General features: G+C 41.7%; 1 protein-coding gene across 7 annotated transcripts in view; it reads left to right on the top strand.

Annotated features, from left to right (window-relative positions):
- The window catches only part of ABCC5 (ATP binding cassette subfamily C member 5), a 73,586-nt gene that overhangs the window by 35,237 nt on the left and 21,625 nt on the right, over window positions 1-16,724 (top strand). For 6 of the 7 annotated variants that reach the window (XM_073359170.1, XM_073359172.1, XM_073359173.1 and 3 more), the window contains exons 6-16: window positions 3,029-3,262; window positions 3,361-3,534; window positions 5,193-5,340; window positions 5,871-6,019; window positions 6,796-6,903; window positions 9,850-10,200; window positions 12,494-12,565; window positions 13,138-13,262; window positions 13,866-13,938; window positions 14,427-14,630; window positions 15,567-15,710. In XM_073359170.1, the coding sequence (XP_073215271.1) occupies window positions 3,029-3,262; window positions 3,361-3,534; window positions 5,193-5,340; window positions 5,871-6,019; window positions 6,796-6,903; window positions 9,850-10,200; window positions 12,494-12,565; window positions 13,138-13,262; window positions 13,866-13,938; window positions 14,427-14,630; window positions 15,567-15,710 (1,782 nt within the window). Of the gene's footprint in view, window positions 1-635; window positions 1,020-3,028; window positions 3,263-3,360; window positions 3,535-5,192; window positions 5,341-5,870; window positions 6,020-6,795; window positions 6,904-9,849; window positions 10,201-12,493; window positions 12,566-13,137; window positions 13,263-13,865; window positions 13,939-14,426; window positions 14,631-15,566; window positions 15,711-16,724 lie in introns of those variants that run through there. The other variant, XM_073359175.1, reaches the window with a different exon arrangement.

Genomic DNA, 16,724 nt, shown 5'->3' with positions numbered 1-16,724 from the left:
CCAAACTTGAAAATTCTGAATTGAACTTCCATGACATTGGAATGCTAGTGGAAATGGCGTAGTGGTGGTCTCACTAATAAGCATTGTGATGGTTATAACTGAGGGGGTGCTTATTGGATTTCATATTTGGGCTTTTTGATATCCTTCAGGAGTCTTGCACATCTGGCACAATTTCTAACCTTGTAGCCTGTTCAGAGACTGCTTATTTTCCTGTGTCAGAATACCTTCTAATAACCATCAGAATGCACGAGTGCAGGTGAGATACTTCTCATCTCCAGTTGATACAGTTGCTGCCATTTAACCAGCTGCTAAACCTTTTATGTTCAGATGGAGGGGAGGGGCAAAGAATATTTCTAATTTACTAAACAAAATCAGTTTAACTCCAGGCCTGAACAATTTGTATGTTTGCTCAGAACTAGCCTTCCTGTTTGGGAGATGGGGAAACTTGCTATCTTAGTGGAGTACAGCTTGACCGTTCAGACAGTTATTGGAGGGGGGAGTGGTAAGCCGTTTGAGGTAAGTTTCCCACTCTTCTAGTTCCGCTCCAGTCGCAGCTTGCTTTGTGCTGTCAGATACTGGATGTGGGTGGGGAATCTTTCTCTGTAGTGGAACCAATGACAGAAGCTGTTCTTTAGAATTTTCAGGATGGCTGTATTCTGCGATCAGAATGAGACAGTCAAGCTGGTCAGAATCCAACGCCAAGAGTAAAGGTAAGGTAATGTTTATTCAATGGGAATGCTTAAGACAGCCGAGCAGCTAATACCAATTACTATGGTAACAATCGCAGGAGTCCCTTTCCCCACTTAGTTTAAATTAAAATTTTTAAAGCTTTAACTCCAATTTTGTAAAGAACTTTGCTGGATTTCTTTTTTTCATTAAACTTCTTCAAATGGAATGTTTTGAAATGTAAATGCTAAATATTGTGACTTCTTTTTCCTTTTTCAAATTCTTTAATCTGCTGTTTCCTCTTTTTTTTTTTCCGTTTGAAATGTTTTTTTTTTTGTTTTTGTTTGGTATAATGTAAGCATTGTCTTTTATCTCACCACGGGAGATGCTGATTCTATAGAACAGTGCTGAAAAATTGCACTTAAAAGGTTTTGGGAGGAAAGAGACCCCAGGAAACATCTGCTATCTTTACACACCTTCCCTTGGAGACTTTCAGCAGTGCTGTGGGGTGCGAGAAAATGCTTGCTGTGCTGCGATCATGCTGAGTTACAGCTCGTGAGGAAAAGGGGGGCTTTTGACTCCCACTACTCAGTGACTCAGTTGTGTATGTTGGATTGAAAACAGGAAAAGAAGCCAATCTTCTCATTAGTAACTGCAAACCAACTGTATACAGTTGTGGCCAAAACAGTTGATGTAAAGCTAAATGTAAGTGAGGAAAAAGCTGGAATACAGTAGTTCTGTGAATGTGAGCTTCTCACATTTGATCAGGGACTAGTGTGTAAATTTCTCGATGGGCCATTCCAGAACCTGATGGACATCTGGCTTTAATTCACACTTCGAAAGTGAATAAGCAAAACTATATACAGCATGTTTCCTTGGTTCTGGGATACAGAATCAGCCACTTCAGGACAAACGCATTCAGCCTCCATTTTTATCTGTTGTTCGGTGCTGGGCTATAGCTGCTGTTACCTTTGCTGAAGTAGTGCCTTTTTGTTTTTCCTCCCTGCTCACGCTATGCAGAACTCTTATTTGCAAAACCTGTTTTAGCCAAGAGGACTTCAACAGACTGTGAAAGGCTTTCCAAATCATTTCTTTGATCTCACATTTTTGGCATTTTGTTGTGTTGTGGGCAAAGGTAATTCTCAGCTCTGTATTAAAGTACCAACGTCTAACCGTATAAACACCAGCGTCTTTAAGCATCTTTGTCGAAAAGCCTTCTTTAGGGAACCTCCATTTGTTAGCTGTGAGGCCTTACTGTAGCATACCTCTTAAACCAAATTTAAGAATCCATGCACCCTCGGGAGCCTGCCTGACTAGCACTGCAAGTTTCACTTCTTCTCGGACTTTGTGAACATATATCGGTTCTGTTTTTGTATCTTTAATTTTGTGTGTGTAGTTTTAACTTAGTTCGCGTCAGAGGCTAGACTGTTTGTTAGATTCTAGCCTTTTATAATTCTCTTGTATGTTCAGATTGTATGTTTATGCGATGCTCTTCCTGTTGTACAGTGTTTGTGAGATGTTACCCATTTTAACATGGCACTTGATTGTTTTTAAATAAAAGACTGTTATTTCTCAGTTGATAGTATTTAATGCTGCTGATGAATGTGATTTACATGATGATATACTATGCTGTTGGCTAACACACAACTGGAGGTGGGAATCAGTGGTTCTTGGGGCTGTCCTGTCTTTCGGCAGGTGATGTTTGAAATGTGATTCCTGAGGTAAAATATTTTTGTTTTTGGAGGGGGGAGGTGGGTGGTGGGGCAAAGCATTTTTTTTTTTTTTTTTTAATAGTCTGGTATCACTTACCTGTGTTTTCTGCATGTTCTTTTCTTTACTATTAAACTGCTGATGTTTATTTTCAGGAATGTTTTGCAAATGCCCTTCTCACTCTTCCCCAGTACAACTGTAGGTACATTGTTCCTTTTTATCAAATAAGCACGTTTGACGCAAACAAAAAAGGTCTTAATGTCACATAAAGGAATGTCTCTTAATGTGTTCAAATGTATAAATACAGACTATTTTTAAAAACTTTTTTGTATGATAAAGCATTGCTTTCAACTAACTGACAGATTTATGTTAAGTTAGAAGACCTAAAGAATAAGAAGTTTTTATTGCAAGGAATAAGATTCCAAATTTCAATTCCCCATACCTGCTAAATTTGACTCTCTGCTCTCAGCAGGGCTTTGTGTAACAGTACTGTGTGTTTTGACCATTTTTATTTCTAGAAAGAAGATTCCATGTAATACAAATCGCTCATTGACAAACGAAGCAGCCCACTCATTTCTAACTTAACATAAGTTGTTGCATGGTGCCTCTGGTACATTGGGGTGTTCATGCGAGTTTGCATTTCTTCCTGTAGGCTTTCGTTGTGAAACACCTTTTGGAATACACGCAGCAAAGTGAGTCCAACCTGCAGTACAGCTTGTTGTTAGTTTTTGGCATCCTAATGACGGAAATAGTGCGCTCTTGGTCTCTGGCCCTAACCTGGGCTTTAAATTACCGCACTGGGGTCAGACTGAGGGGAGCTATCCTGACAATGGCATTCAAGAAAATTCTCAAGCTGAAGAATATCAAGGACAAGTCTCTGGGGGAGGTGAGCTACAGTACCCTGTTGGAAATTACCGTACAAAAAAGGATACTTGTTGATTACCTCCTTCTGAGGATAATACTTATGTTGTTTGTATTTTTCAGCTCATAAACGTATGTTCCAGTGATGGGCAGAGAATGTTTGAGGCTGCAGCAGTTGGCAGTTTGTTGGCTGGGGGCCCAATTGTTGCCATTCTAGGCATGGTTTATAATGTAATTATTCTAGGCCCAACAGGCTTCTTGGGATCTGCTGTCTTTATCCTCTTCTACCCGGCGATGGTGAGTAAGCGGCATTCAAACTCTTATACAAAATAGTTTGGAAATATTCTTGAAATGTGCTTCACACCTCACTCCAAGAATATCCGTGTCTGTGTACTGAACAGAAGATGTTGATAGATACTGGACTAAGTCCCTTTAGGGTCCTGCATGTAATTTAAAAGACATTGAAAAGTAAAAGTTCAGAGGCAAGAAATTCAGATAATAAAGGGAATTAGAAATAATAATAGAAGTGACTGATGGAAATAAATTTTGGTGAGATGGAAAATTGGCAACTAAATCATGGAGTGATACGCTTCCAGGCTGGATTATTGTAATTCACTGGATTTGGTACTGAAGGTGAAAAATGCAGGGTGTCCAGCTTGTTCAGAACATGGTGACTTACCTCAGCAGCAGGCTGGGAAGCCAAGAGCACACCACTTCTGTGCTCCTCATCCTCTGTTGGCTTCCAGATCACTTCTGATTAATCTTCAAGCCTATGGTTCTGATCTTTAAATACATGAACCGATCAAGACCCAGTTACATCAGAGACAGTCTCTCCATCCATGAACCACGAATGCATTTCCATTCCTCTGTGACAAGAGAGCTGACATAATTAGGACAAAGTGTGCTGCACCTGGAGAAAGAAGTGTTATTGGCCAAGGCGGGCGGTTGGGGAAAGAGCCACCAGGAAAATAGACAGAGCCAAAATCTGTTTGTCTGTAGACCACACTGCAAGACTGCTGTAATTTTCCCATTATAATAAAAATGTATTTTTTTGAAAAAGTTACTCATGAGTGAAGGGCAGAATCCTGCGAGATCTCCTATGGTCTAATTTATCTGCTCAATAGTAAGGGAATAGTGATGAGTACAACAGGTAAATAATTGGATTGTGACGGAAGGGGTGGAATTTAATAGCCTTGACCAACTATTTTCACTATTCACCTCTCTCCTCCTTACTGCTTTCTGTATCTGAGAGGGATTAAAAAAGGAGTAAGGATGCTTAAGATGGGACAAACAGTTGAAAACTGTTTAGTGAGGTGGGTTTTCTTCTGGGTTTTAGGAAAGAGAAGGGGTAAATGTCACTGACTGTTGACAGAGTGAGAAATGTCTATGAGGACATGGCTACCATCTTGTCTTAGACCTGATTAGTAAAGGTGCAAATATATTGTTTTACCACCCTTATACAGTAGTGTTGCTGTAAGATTTGGTATACTAAAGAAATTGCTCGGCATGTGCAAGGCCCATCTCTTTCTTGGGCCTTAGGGGGGGAATGAGTATGGGATGTGGATATGTTGGGTACCTTGTATTCTTCTGGTGTGAGGGTTCGTTTTATTTGAGGCTAGTCTGTATTTTTACTTGAGGGATTTTAAAGAAATCTAGTTTGGTTAAATATTAGTAAAAGCACTGAGAGCCTTTTGGAAATCTGAATAAAACTAACCCAGTTGAGAATAGAACTAGAGAGAGAGCCCAGTGTTCAGTGCATTTATGCTTGCTAAATGAAGTGTGATGCTCTGAAGGGGCGTTTCCAGCTCATCACTTTGGCCAGGGAGGGTATCCGGTTGTCCTGTCGTTGATGTCCCTTTATCAGACTACTTGCTTTCTTCTATAGTTAGTGGAATTGGATGCATTTGCCATTTCTGAGTTGCTGCTAAGATGTATGGTGCCTCTTCTTGTTTCAGATGTTTGTATCACGGCTCACAGCTTATTTCAGAAGGAAATGTGTGTCAGCGACCGATGAGCGTGTGCAGAAGATGAATGAAGTTCTTAACTACATTAAATTCATTAAAATGTATGCCTGGGTCAAAGCATTCTCTCAGAATGTTCAAAGTGAGTACAGACACTCTGTAAACGCATCTCCCTTTAAAAAACACGCCACCCAGCCACATCCTGCTGGATCCTCCTAGTTCACTTCGGTAGATGCTCTTGCATGTGTGGTGTGCTAGATCATCCATCCCTCGGACGTCCTGCTATTCTTCTTTACAATGGGCTGGCATGGCAATCTCTGTTCCAAAGTCTCACCTTTTAGCACAATGCTTCCCTCTAACTTTTGGGCTTAAAGACCTTTATTAACATTGGAGTGGCTTCTACTATGAGTACTAATCTTGACTGACCTAGTACAAATTGGTCAGTTTTTAAATGTAATAAGAGTGATCAGGATGCCAGCCTCACTGAGTTACACGTACGCTTATTTTTCTACCCTCCTGTAAAGGTAGCTCTTTCTAGAACATGAGAAATGCTAAAGCAGAAGAGGGTAATTCTCTCTTACTCCTAGTGTTCCCAATGCATTAGTTGTGCCTGCTGCATTTGTATCTGTCTGAATTGCACCTCAGATGTGGTGGTGGTTTTTGTATTTCTAGAAATCCGAGAGGAAGAACGTAAAATCTTAGAGCGTGCAGGTTACTTCCAGAGCATCACTGTGGGAGTGGCTCCAATTGTTGTGGTTATTGCCAGTGTCGTGACGTTCTCTGTCCATATGATCCTTGGCTATGATCTCACAGCAGCTCAGGTAATTGACTGGCTCATCACAGAATGTTGCTTTATAATATCACTCCTGCAGTAGCCTTTCTTGGTTAAACTGTTGTAATCCTAAGTGGGTGCAGTTCAAAATACCCCAGATCTGTGAGAGTCTTCTTTATTTTGTGGCTTGGCTCACAGAAGTGAGTATTTGATGGCACAAAGTAGAGGCAGGAGTTACGCAATCTTCCTGTGCACAGGTTGGCCAATGCTATTAAGTCCTGGCCTCCCAAGAGCAGGGGCTCAGGGCCAAATTTTCATCTGGGAAGAAGACCCAGTATCCTCGTTTGTGGGCATGATCTGCACCTGTGTTCTCTTGGCAGAAACAGGCTTCTGCAAAAAAGAGACTGGGACACTAGAGGTTTTTGCTGAAGTTGTGCAGCTGGATGTAGGAGACCAGTTTATCTTCCCTTGTGACCTAAGGTAGAATTTGAACCCAGGTCTCTAGAAGTGAGAGGCTAAAGCCGTAACCTGCAGCACCCTGTAGGTCTTCTGGTTATGTCATTTCCAATGGAACTACAAACACTTGGGCTATATCTCCCCATTTAGTTTATTCTAAAACTCTGTGATGGGGAGGAACCTGCCTTTTCCTGTATCAGGTTAGAGTATGTTATATTTAAATGGCTCGTCTGGAATTGCAGACCTTTCCTTCTCAAGTGGAATGGTCTTGAGTTGCTGCTGTTGATGGAACTTAATCCTTGGTGGTTTGGAATTGTTAATGGCTACTGCCGCCAAAAGCTTTTTGTTTTGTGTCTGTCCTGTGTTTAGGCTTTCACAGTGGTCACAGTCTTCAATTCCATGACGTTTGCTCTGAAAGTAACCCCTTTCTCCGTGAAGTCTCTATCTGAGGCATCTGTGTCTGTTGACAGATACAAGGTGAGTGGTCTTTTGGCCATATAATTTTATCCTTATGTGTGGAGCATCTCTTACAATACATGAATGCAGTTGACTATGCTAAGGAATCATTTTAATGCCAAGGATATTTTGGAGCAGGCCAGAGGTTGTTCTCTGGTTATATGTGCAGCTCTTACTCCCTGCAGAAAGGGTATAAAACCTCATACTCGGGGCTTAAGCCAATCGCAAACTATTAGGGGTTAAGATGACACCTTCCTGAGGAGCAGGCTGTCTCACATCTGATGACTGCAGGATTTCTTGCACCTTGCTGTGAAGCACCGGTGCTAGACACTATTGGAGACAGGATACTGGACTAGGTGGGGACCACACATCTTATCTAGTACAGCAGTTCCTATACTGTCTTTTAAGAGCAGTCTCATAGAGGAGAATTCACTGTAGCTAGAACTCAATGGTATATTTCCTCAGTGAAACCCAGCATGTGTTACATTTGTACTTCTGCAGACTAACTTTCCAAGAACTGGGAATACATTTTTTTATTTGTAACCAAAAAAGGTTTGTGGTATTGGAATTCTGTTCCATTAAAAGAAAAGGAGGACTTGTGGCACCTTAGAGACTAACCAGTTTATTTGAGCATAAGCTTTCGTGAGCTACAGCTCACTTCATCGGATGCATCCTTATCCTCAAATAAATTTGTTAGTCTCTAAGGTGCCACAAGTACTCCTTTTCTTTTTGCAAATACAGACTAACATGGCTGCTACTCTGAAACCTGTTCCATTAAAGCATCTGAAGAGTAATCTGTGTCCAAGGTGTAAGTCTTTAGTGAGCATATGAGTCTTTGTCACTATGATCATTTTTGAATTTTAATTTCTTGATTTTTAAATTATTTAAGGTCCTTTTGATCACTTCTTTCTCTGCTCCTTGACCACCAGAGATTGGGCCCAAGCTAGAATATCTGGACCTGTATACCTGAAGTTCAGGTGTCCTGATCTGGAATGCTGATTTTGATCCATCTGTACATTAACATACATTTAAATGGCAGAGAAATGGGAGAATTCCTAACCTATGTGTATATAATAGACCTTCTCTAATATCCAGTATTAATCAGGCCAATGGTCTGTCCTATCAGCTATCCTGTCACCAACAATAGCCAGTATAGCAAGTGCTTCAGAGAAAAGTGCAAGAAAGTCCATAATGGAGAATAAAGGAATGTTTCATCCTAACCTCTGGCAGTTATTGGTGGCCCTATCGCCCTTCTGTCCCATGATATATGTAGCCCAAAATTGCACTGTTTTTTCAGCCATATGGTACCACCAATACATGTCCAATTTGCTTAGGTGGTTGTTCTAAACCTATGTTAGTGGAGGTTTGCAGCTGCAGAGCAGAAAATGTAATGGATGCTAGAAATGTGTGTGGAGGGGAACAGAACAGGAGAGAGCAGTGACTTTCAGTTTCCTCACATACGAAGTACATGTAGTTGTCAGTGACAAAGCCTCAGACTCTCTACTCTTGCTTTAACTCTAACTGCCAGAAAGAAAATGCCTAACCCAAGGTGGTTGTTGCTTAGATAGATGTATATTCATGTGGCATGAAGAATTTTGGGAATAAAATGTAACATTGCAGTCTGTCTAAACTAAATCTAAGGCAGTAAACTTGCAGTTCAGATCACAGAAACACTCTTCTCTCACCTCTCAATCTCTGAGAGCACACTTGTGTTTGTGCTCTCCCAGTGCAAACTCCCTGGACAAGCCAGTGATCTGTTTTATCTCTTAGATAGTTCTAGGCTTTTAACATCTCACTGATGTTTCCAAACATGACTGTGTATCCTGAAGTCTGCATACAGGTAATGTCAGTTAGATGGACTTCATGTAATCAATGGCATGAAAGAAGCCTGTGCCTAAGTACAATCAGACAGCGCAATCTACAGTGGAATACCTGGGAAATCCAAAGGCTCATGAGGCACCTTCTTCATTTGATCCTAATTTTGAATCGCCCTAAAATCAGACTTCTTTAAATTCAAAAACACTGAAGGCAGTGTCTTTGTGACGAGGGGAAGGTGTGAGGTAATATCCCTCAAGTTCTTTGAGGCTCCTACTGTCACCTGTGCAGAGGGTAATGGGCTGGCTGTGGTGGTCGGTAATACTACAAATAGAAACGTAGCTGACTGCTTGGCTCTCTCCTGTGTCTGACGCTTTCTTGCAGGTGCATGATTTAGAGGGATGACTCACGAGTACTAGAGTGATTCTTGTTGGCAGTTTAAAATGCTCCTAGTTGAAAAGTGCCTGTTCAGTTCAAAATGCAGGTTGTCTAATTGAAAGCTGTTTTATCGTGTGGATTTGGTAACTGAACTGTGGGGAAAACCTCTACAGAATCTGTAACTGTGGTCTTAAGGAGAGATGGATGTGGTGGAAAACTATACAGTGGACTTTCTGTGTTAGTTGTTACTGCTGCACATTCCCAAGACTTCACAAATGAGCTAACTTTGTCTCAGGTGGCTTTTTCCAGCAGAAATTATACCTCTTCTGCATGTGGGTGCAACAAGCCATCCCATCCCTTCTAGTTATGGGAAAAGTCTGTAAGGAGTTGTTGTGCTAGGCATGTGAGCATCTTTCCTTCATTCTCATGCCCTCTGCTATTATGCCTTATATTTGGAAATATAATGCAAGCAACTGCAAACATCTTTAAAAGTGCTAACCTCCCCTCCCACTCCACCCTACAGCATACATATCCGTGTCCAAAATATAATAATTCTGTGAAAGTCTTACAGTATCTAAGAGCTTCCACCTCATTCAGGAATGCTCAGGCCCCTTAGCAGGCCTGGAGTTAATTTACACTAATGAGCTACCTTTTGCTCTTCAGCTTCCTCCTACTGTACAGCCTGATGTGTTTTGCTGCATGAGTGTGCCATAGGCTTGTCCCCAGTCTTGACCAGGTGTCTCATCTTTACACCTCTCTCACAACTTCTATCAGAGTTTGTTTCTAATGGAAGAGGTTCATATGATAAAGAAAAAACCAGCCAGTCCTCACATCGCGATAGAGGTGAAAAATGCTACCTTGGCTTGGGAGTTCTCCCACGCCAGTGTCCAGAGCTCACCAAAGCTGACCCCTAAAATGAAAAGAGACAAGAAGGTCACCAAGGGCAAGAAGGAGAAAATGAAGCTACAGCATGAGGGACCGCAAGCGGTGCTGGCTGAGCAGAAGGGCCATCTTCTAGTGGACAGTGATGACCATCCAAGCCCTGAGGAAGAAAACAAAAACATCCATCTAGTTAACTTTCGGCTTCAGAGGACTCTCTACAATATCGACCTGGAGATTGAAAAGGTGAGGAGAAAAAACTATAGCATATCCCAAGAACCCTCCTGACCTGGCATTCCTGTGGAAAAGGCTGTCTTAATTCGTATTAAATGGAGCAGATCACTGCTGCCATCTCTCTCTAATATGCATGTGCAGCCCATGACAACTGTAAATACCAGTATGTAATGTCCCATCTTGATCCAAGCAGCTGTGCCACTTTTATCCACCTGGATCATTGCAAACTGGTACCATTAGTTGCAGAACTCTGGGCTCTATCACCCCTGCCATGGGCTCAGTGAAGGTTTTGTTTGTTTTCAGTATGGTATCTATCATGAGCAAGCTATTAAGTATGCAGAGATCTTAACATTGCAGCAAGGGTTTTCAGCACAGGACTTATTTCTACAGCTGTTTGTAACTTTGCAGATATTCAGTTAAACTGAGGACCTTGTGCAGGTGCATTTGGAATGATCGACATTGCTGTGGTTTAGCATAGCAGAGGTGTTTCACTGAAGAATGTTTAGTCCTCAGTACTTCTTTAGAAGGATCCAGAGGGACTTATAGATGCTACAAGCACCTGGAGTTTAGGTGGATAAAAATACGATAAAATGTTGAACAAAAACATCAAGCTTAATCCAGAGCATATTTAATAAAAATGTTTTTGTACGTCCGACTACCAAGTTACTTGTTGGAAAAACTCAGAAAATCTTTTGTATAGTCAGATGGTGGTGTATTTTAAACCCTGTGACTTAAACAGTGTGACCACATAGTCATAGGAGTTTTCAGGAACCTTGAAAGAAGACTAAATTCATGTTTGATAGTATAAAGCTACATTGTTGTAAAAGCAGGAAAAACTTATGTACAAGAGCCCAGCAGTGTTCTTATCCGGTACCAGCAGCTGACACCTTTTTTTTAACAGATGCTTAATTTTTTTGGTTCTTTCGTAATCAGAGTAATTCTGATAAATTCATTGGGCATTTAACGTGGTGTCAGTAGGACTTTCTCTGTTAAGTACCATTCAACACTATTGTTAAACTGTTGACTAGGACTCAGACTACTAGAAGCTTAGAGATTGTGATTAGAGATGGAAAAGACTTCTCGGATCCCATCCCTTCTTTCTAATTGGGAGCCAAGGCAAGATTGGCAAGGAGCAGGGGTTGTTTAGCCTGCAGAAGAGAAGAATGAGGAGGGATTTGATAGCTGCTTTCAACTACCTGAAAGGGGGTTCCAAAGAGGATGGCTCTAGACTGTTCTCAATGGTAGCAGATGACAGAACGAGGAGTAATGGTCTCAAGTTGCAGTGGGGGAGGTTTAGATTGGATATTAGGAAAAACTTTTTCACTAAGAGGGTGGTGAAACACTGGAATGCGTTACCTAGGGAGGTGGTAGAATCTCCTTCCTTAGAGGTTTTTAAGGTCAGGCTTGACAAAGCCCTGGCTGGGATGATTTAACTGGGAATTGGTCCTGCTTTGAGCAGGGGGTTGGACTAGATGACCTTCTGGGGTCCCTTCCAACCCTGATATTCTATGATTCTATGATTGCTCCCTATTGCCCTATTTCCAAATGTGTTGTCCAATCTGTTGGTAAAAGTTCCAAGTGATATGCTTCTAGCTCTTCCCAGAGAGGCTGTTCCTAAACCAGAGCCATCTCACAATCAGGAAGGTATCTATCTGATAGCTGTTCGGTGCAATACGTAAGGATATAATCAGGAATAATGGAAATGAGAGAGATTTAGGCTATCTTCACTCTTTAGTGTTAAAACCTTAACATGTCTTGGGCTGTTACCTTTCCTCTCCTCCCCCTTAGCTGTCTCCTAGACAAACTGTGCAAAGTTAATCTTTCCTCATAAGTCAGTCCCTTCACTCCTTTGGTCATTTTGGGACTGATCCAAAGCCAATTGAAGTTAATGGAAAGACTCCCTTTGGTTCAGGTAGCTCTTCAGTGCTCTGTCCAGTCAGGCAATATCTTTCTGGTATTGTGGTGCCCAGAGGTGAATTCAGCATTTAAAGTTTGGTTGCATCAGAGCTGTATGGAAAGGAATTGGTCACCTGTCTTTACACAGAGGAAAGCTTAGTGGCTCAGCGGGTTAGTGAATCTGCCTTTCACCTATCCTGTTCACTCTCAGTTTTAGTTGCTGATGGAAAATATTCACCAATTGTTTTCTTAGGCTAGACTTGGTCAATGTCTCATTCTTTCTCCCATTTGATATACCCCATTTCCATTAGCTTTAGTGTTAAATCCCCTTTCTCTGTTTGAGATACTGCAGATAGTCTAGGGGGATTGATTAATGTGTTACCAGAACTTACATTTTTTTCTGTTTTAGGGAAAACTTGTTGGGATTTGTGGCAGTGTGGGGAGTGGAAAAACTTCACTTATTTCAGCCATTTTAGGACAGGTGAGAATTTATATTTTTATGGTTTCTCCCTTTTTCTCTTCTCTGCCAGCAGCTGCATTTGTTTAATTGGTCTCACTCCATATGATGATTAATCTGACCTATAATTTAGATCATACACTGATCAAATAGATCACATTTAGGTTACAAACAGTCTTAAAATTGCTATAATCCATTAGATGAATGCTTTCTGGACTGTGGAACAGATTTTCATAAGGGCTCTGTATCCAGCAGCTTCTTCTACTTTCCTTGGGAATTGTTCGTGTTGAGCAGTTCTGAAGATCTAGCTACTTCATTTAGGTGCCTATCTAGGGCCTGAGCTCTTGTGACAATCTATCCATGTATGCCCAGTATTTGAAATTCAAGCTTTTGTGAAGTTCAGAATAAACACACGGTATTTGTGTGGGACCTTCAAAAAGACAAACACATACACACACTGGATCTTTGAGTTACATTGTATGCTGGTTCTGCTTCCTATGGAGATTTCCAGTGGGGTCTGTCTTGTTTTATATAGGGGGATTACACACAAACCCTTGAAATAGCATAATTTCAAGACCTTCTGTCTTGTCTTCTAGATGACCCTGCTGGAGGGTAGCATTGCAGTGAATGGAAATTTTGCCTATGTAGCCCAGCAGGCCTGGATTCTCAATGCTACGCTTAGAGACAACATCCTTTTTGGAAAGGAGTTTGATGAAGAAAGGTTTGTCAAATAGAAACTTTCATGAGCCTGAAAGCTTAGGGATTCTTCGGCCAGCATCAGGAAAGCTGATGCCAGATAGACTTACCCCTCCCTGCCTAAGTCACCTGCACCAGAAGGGAAGTTCCATCTGGCAGATGGTAGTTGGTGTTTCTGCACCCATCCTCTCTAGGATGGCAGCTTTAACTCTCCTAAGAACACTGAGGTCTGATGGTAGCTGCTGCTGTGGTGAGGCACTGGCTTGGTGCACTTTGTGGCTTCCTTAGCCATGCCCTCCTCCTATCCAGTGCAACATCTGTTCCTGCTGCACGGGTCTCTTATGTGACCCTCCCGACATACAAATTTTCCACCCCAGGGATCTCTACCAGAGTCTGTGCTGGCATAGCCTCTCAAGTGAATTTGGCTTCTCTTCACTGTGCTTCTTGTAATGGTTCTGAAATTGGTCCCAAAGTTCTATCTGCAGTTTACTGATGAGGCAGATCAGTAGTTAATTGCTCAAAGCGAGAAGATTGTCTGGTGTTTGTGTGGGAATAAAAATAATGCTCCATTAGCAGGGTACCCTCATAAGTGCTAGTGCTCACTGCTTGTCTTATCCATATTCTTTAGGTACAACACTGTGCTGAATGGCTGCTGTCTGAGACCTGACCTAGCCATCCTACCTAATGGGGACCTGACGGAGGTAAAAATCCTGGCTGTGATAACACAGAGAGTAGGATGGGTGGATTGAAGTGTTAGCCTGACATGCTGTGGTGGGGTAGGGAGGGCATCAGTCTGGTGTGCTTATAAACTGATGGGAAAAATCCTCTTCATGTAGATTCTGGACTGTATGGAGACTGATTACTCCAGGCTTTTTAACTCTGTAATGTGGGAATTTTTCATTGCACTCGGAATTAGTTTCCTTAGAGAGACCTTTTAAAACTTAGATTAAAAATAATTAATAAAAATCATAGTATCTGCTGGCTGTTTAATAGGAATGTTTCAAGCATGTTAGCATTAGGGGTATTCACTATAAGTTTCCTTTTACAATAAATAAGTCGCCTAAATTTTAATGTGGCCCATTCTAATTCTCGCTGTTACTCCATTAACTGTATTAGTTACACCAGGGATCTCCGGCTTTGTGTTAAGTGTTGCAGAAAGAAACTCAATAACTTTGCGTATATTATACAGATTGGTGAACGAGGGGCTAACCTGAGTGGAGGCCAACGTCAGAGGATCAGTCTTGCCCGAGCCCTGTACAGTGACAAGAGTATTTACATCCTTGATGATCCTCTTAGTGCCTTAGATGCACATGTAGGAAACCATATTTTTAACAGTGCAATAAGGAAGCATCTGAAGTCAAAAACTGTCCTGTTCATCACCCATCAGCTTCAGGTACAGTATCCCTTACGCTTCCTTGCTTGGATCTTTTCTAAATGTTCAGATAGAATGCTTTTTGGTTAGTCACTTTTGCCTCTTACTGTAGATTCCCATGCTCTGGTCTGTTACAACATGGCACCCTGAGGCTGTGTAGTTTAAGGGCTTGCCTACACTGGCACTTTACAGCGGTGCAACTTTCTTGCTCAGGGGTGTGAAAAAACACCCGCCTGAGTACAGCAAATTTCAGCGCTGTAAAGTGCCGGTGTAGACAGTGCACCCCTGGGAGCTGCTCCCCTCGTGGAGGTGGTTTTTTCCTCCCAGTGCTGTGCCGTGACTACACAAGCCACGTTAAAACGCTGCCAGTGAAGACGTGCCCTAAGTTTTATTCATCTGTGTGTTGTACACAGAGCATTGGCAGTGATGTAAATAGCCTATGCCAGGGCTGTCTGGTAGGTGGCTAATAGGAGCTGGGAATGCTTGGCTGAAGATGGGTCTGGTAGAGGGATGACCCGGTCAAAAGCAGTTTTTCTACTAACCTGAATACTGAAGTGCATAAAGCCTGTTTATCATTTTAGAATATGTGGGATTTGAAGTCGGTGAATCCAGCCTAGTGTTGTAAATAAATGTACTCTGAGACTGGGGTCTTGTCACCTGTTCTGCTGATAAAACTCATTGTAACTGGTATGTCTTAATTTTTAGTGTTCAAAGCCGCCTGAATGCATCTCCCCAACATTCTGCAGAAAGTCATTGTTAAATCACGCAAGCTGTGTTTTATATGTACTGTAGAAGTAATCACAGTGCTCTAATCAGTACAGGGTTCTTAATCAATCAGGTGTGCGCGGAGGAGTACTGACTTTCATGTCCAGAAGGCTATTTACTGAGAAAATTCAAGTGTGTTTTTTCTGACAATCTGAGATAATGAAGCCATGTTCTCACTCTCATTGTCTCCAGTATCTTGTTGACTGTGATGAAGTAATCGTTATGAAAGAGGGCTGTATCACAGAAAGAGGAAGCCATGAGGGACTGATGAACTTAAATGGCGACTATGCTGTGATTTTTAATAGCCTGCAGCTGGGAGAGGCACCACATATTGAGGTACTCCACTCCATTTTTTAAAATATTCTGACCGATGCCTGTACTTAGAATTCAGATGAACCACGTTCTTAGTCACTTGAAAGAAGTTTGGAAAATGACTTGCTATGATGATTTGGCAGTTTGAATCTGCTGCAGGCTGTTTTCTATTGGAGTGCCTCTCTCATGCAGTACTGCCCCTGAACTAGTTGATCTAATATGGAGGAAAGGTATTGGTTTATGCTGTCGTGCTCACAGGAGGATACATATCCCTTTCTTCAATGGGCATCTCATTTTTAGATGGTATCTTCCCAAGTTAGCTCAGCTCAGTCCAGCTCTTGGTTTTATATTTCTTCCTGGCTTCTTACCCATTTTTCTAACGTGAGATGACTGAGACACAACAGAAGTAACATTACTTGTCCAAAAGTCCTACTCAGCAAAATGCTGGAATTTAACTCCAGACGAGTCGTCATCTTCTGATTGAAACGGGCCAAAAAAAATTTTTTACTGGGGCCTGCTGAGGAGGAATTGCCGTAAATGAAACTGGGATTTGTGTGCTGCACTTCAGTCAGCTGGCCACCCTTTAATGCAATTACCGAAATGGCTTCAAGCAGGAACCATTCAGTGGGAGATTGAGTTTGTCTCTACAGTGTTAAAAGTGTGACATTTCACTCTCATCCTCTCCCCACAGTATTTTCCTCAACAGCCATGCCTGGGAGGTAGCAGTGTTCTTGCTTTTTATTGGAGAGAGTTTTCAGAATTTTGTTCTGAATGTTTAACAGAAATCAGTGCCCTTATCTTAATTGAATTAGATTAGGAAAATAACCTGGTGTGTTTATCAAGAGACAAGAGGCCGGTCATTCATGGATTGAATACATGCCTCTTACAGACATCAGACCCAAGACATGCTGGCGAGATGGAATCGTGATGTGGTTGGAGATGGGTTTAGTGGTAGGAGGTGCTTGATTGGATTTTCTTCTTGGTAGTGCTGATGGAAGAGGCAGAGGAATGAATATAATCAGTTACCTCGCATGGTCT

The sequence above is a fragment of the Lepidochelys kempii genome, chromosome 9, assembly GCF_965140285.1.
Source record: "Lepidochelys kempii isolate rLepKem1 chromosome 9, rLepKem1.hap1, whole genome shotgun sequence".
Classification (NCBI taxonomy): domain Eukaryota; kingdom Metazoa; phylum Chordata; order Testudines; family Cheloniidae; genus Lepidochelys; species Lepidochelys kempii.
The sequence above is the reverse complement of the archived record's forward strand: the minus strand, read 5'-3'. Positions and strand labels throughout refer to the sequence as shown.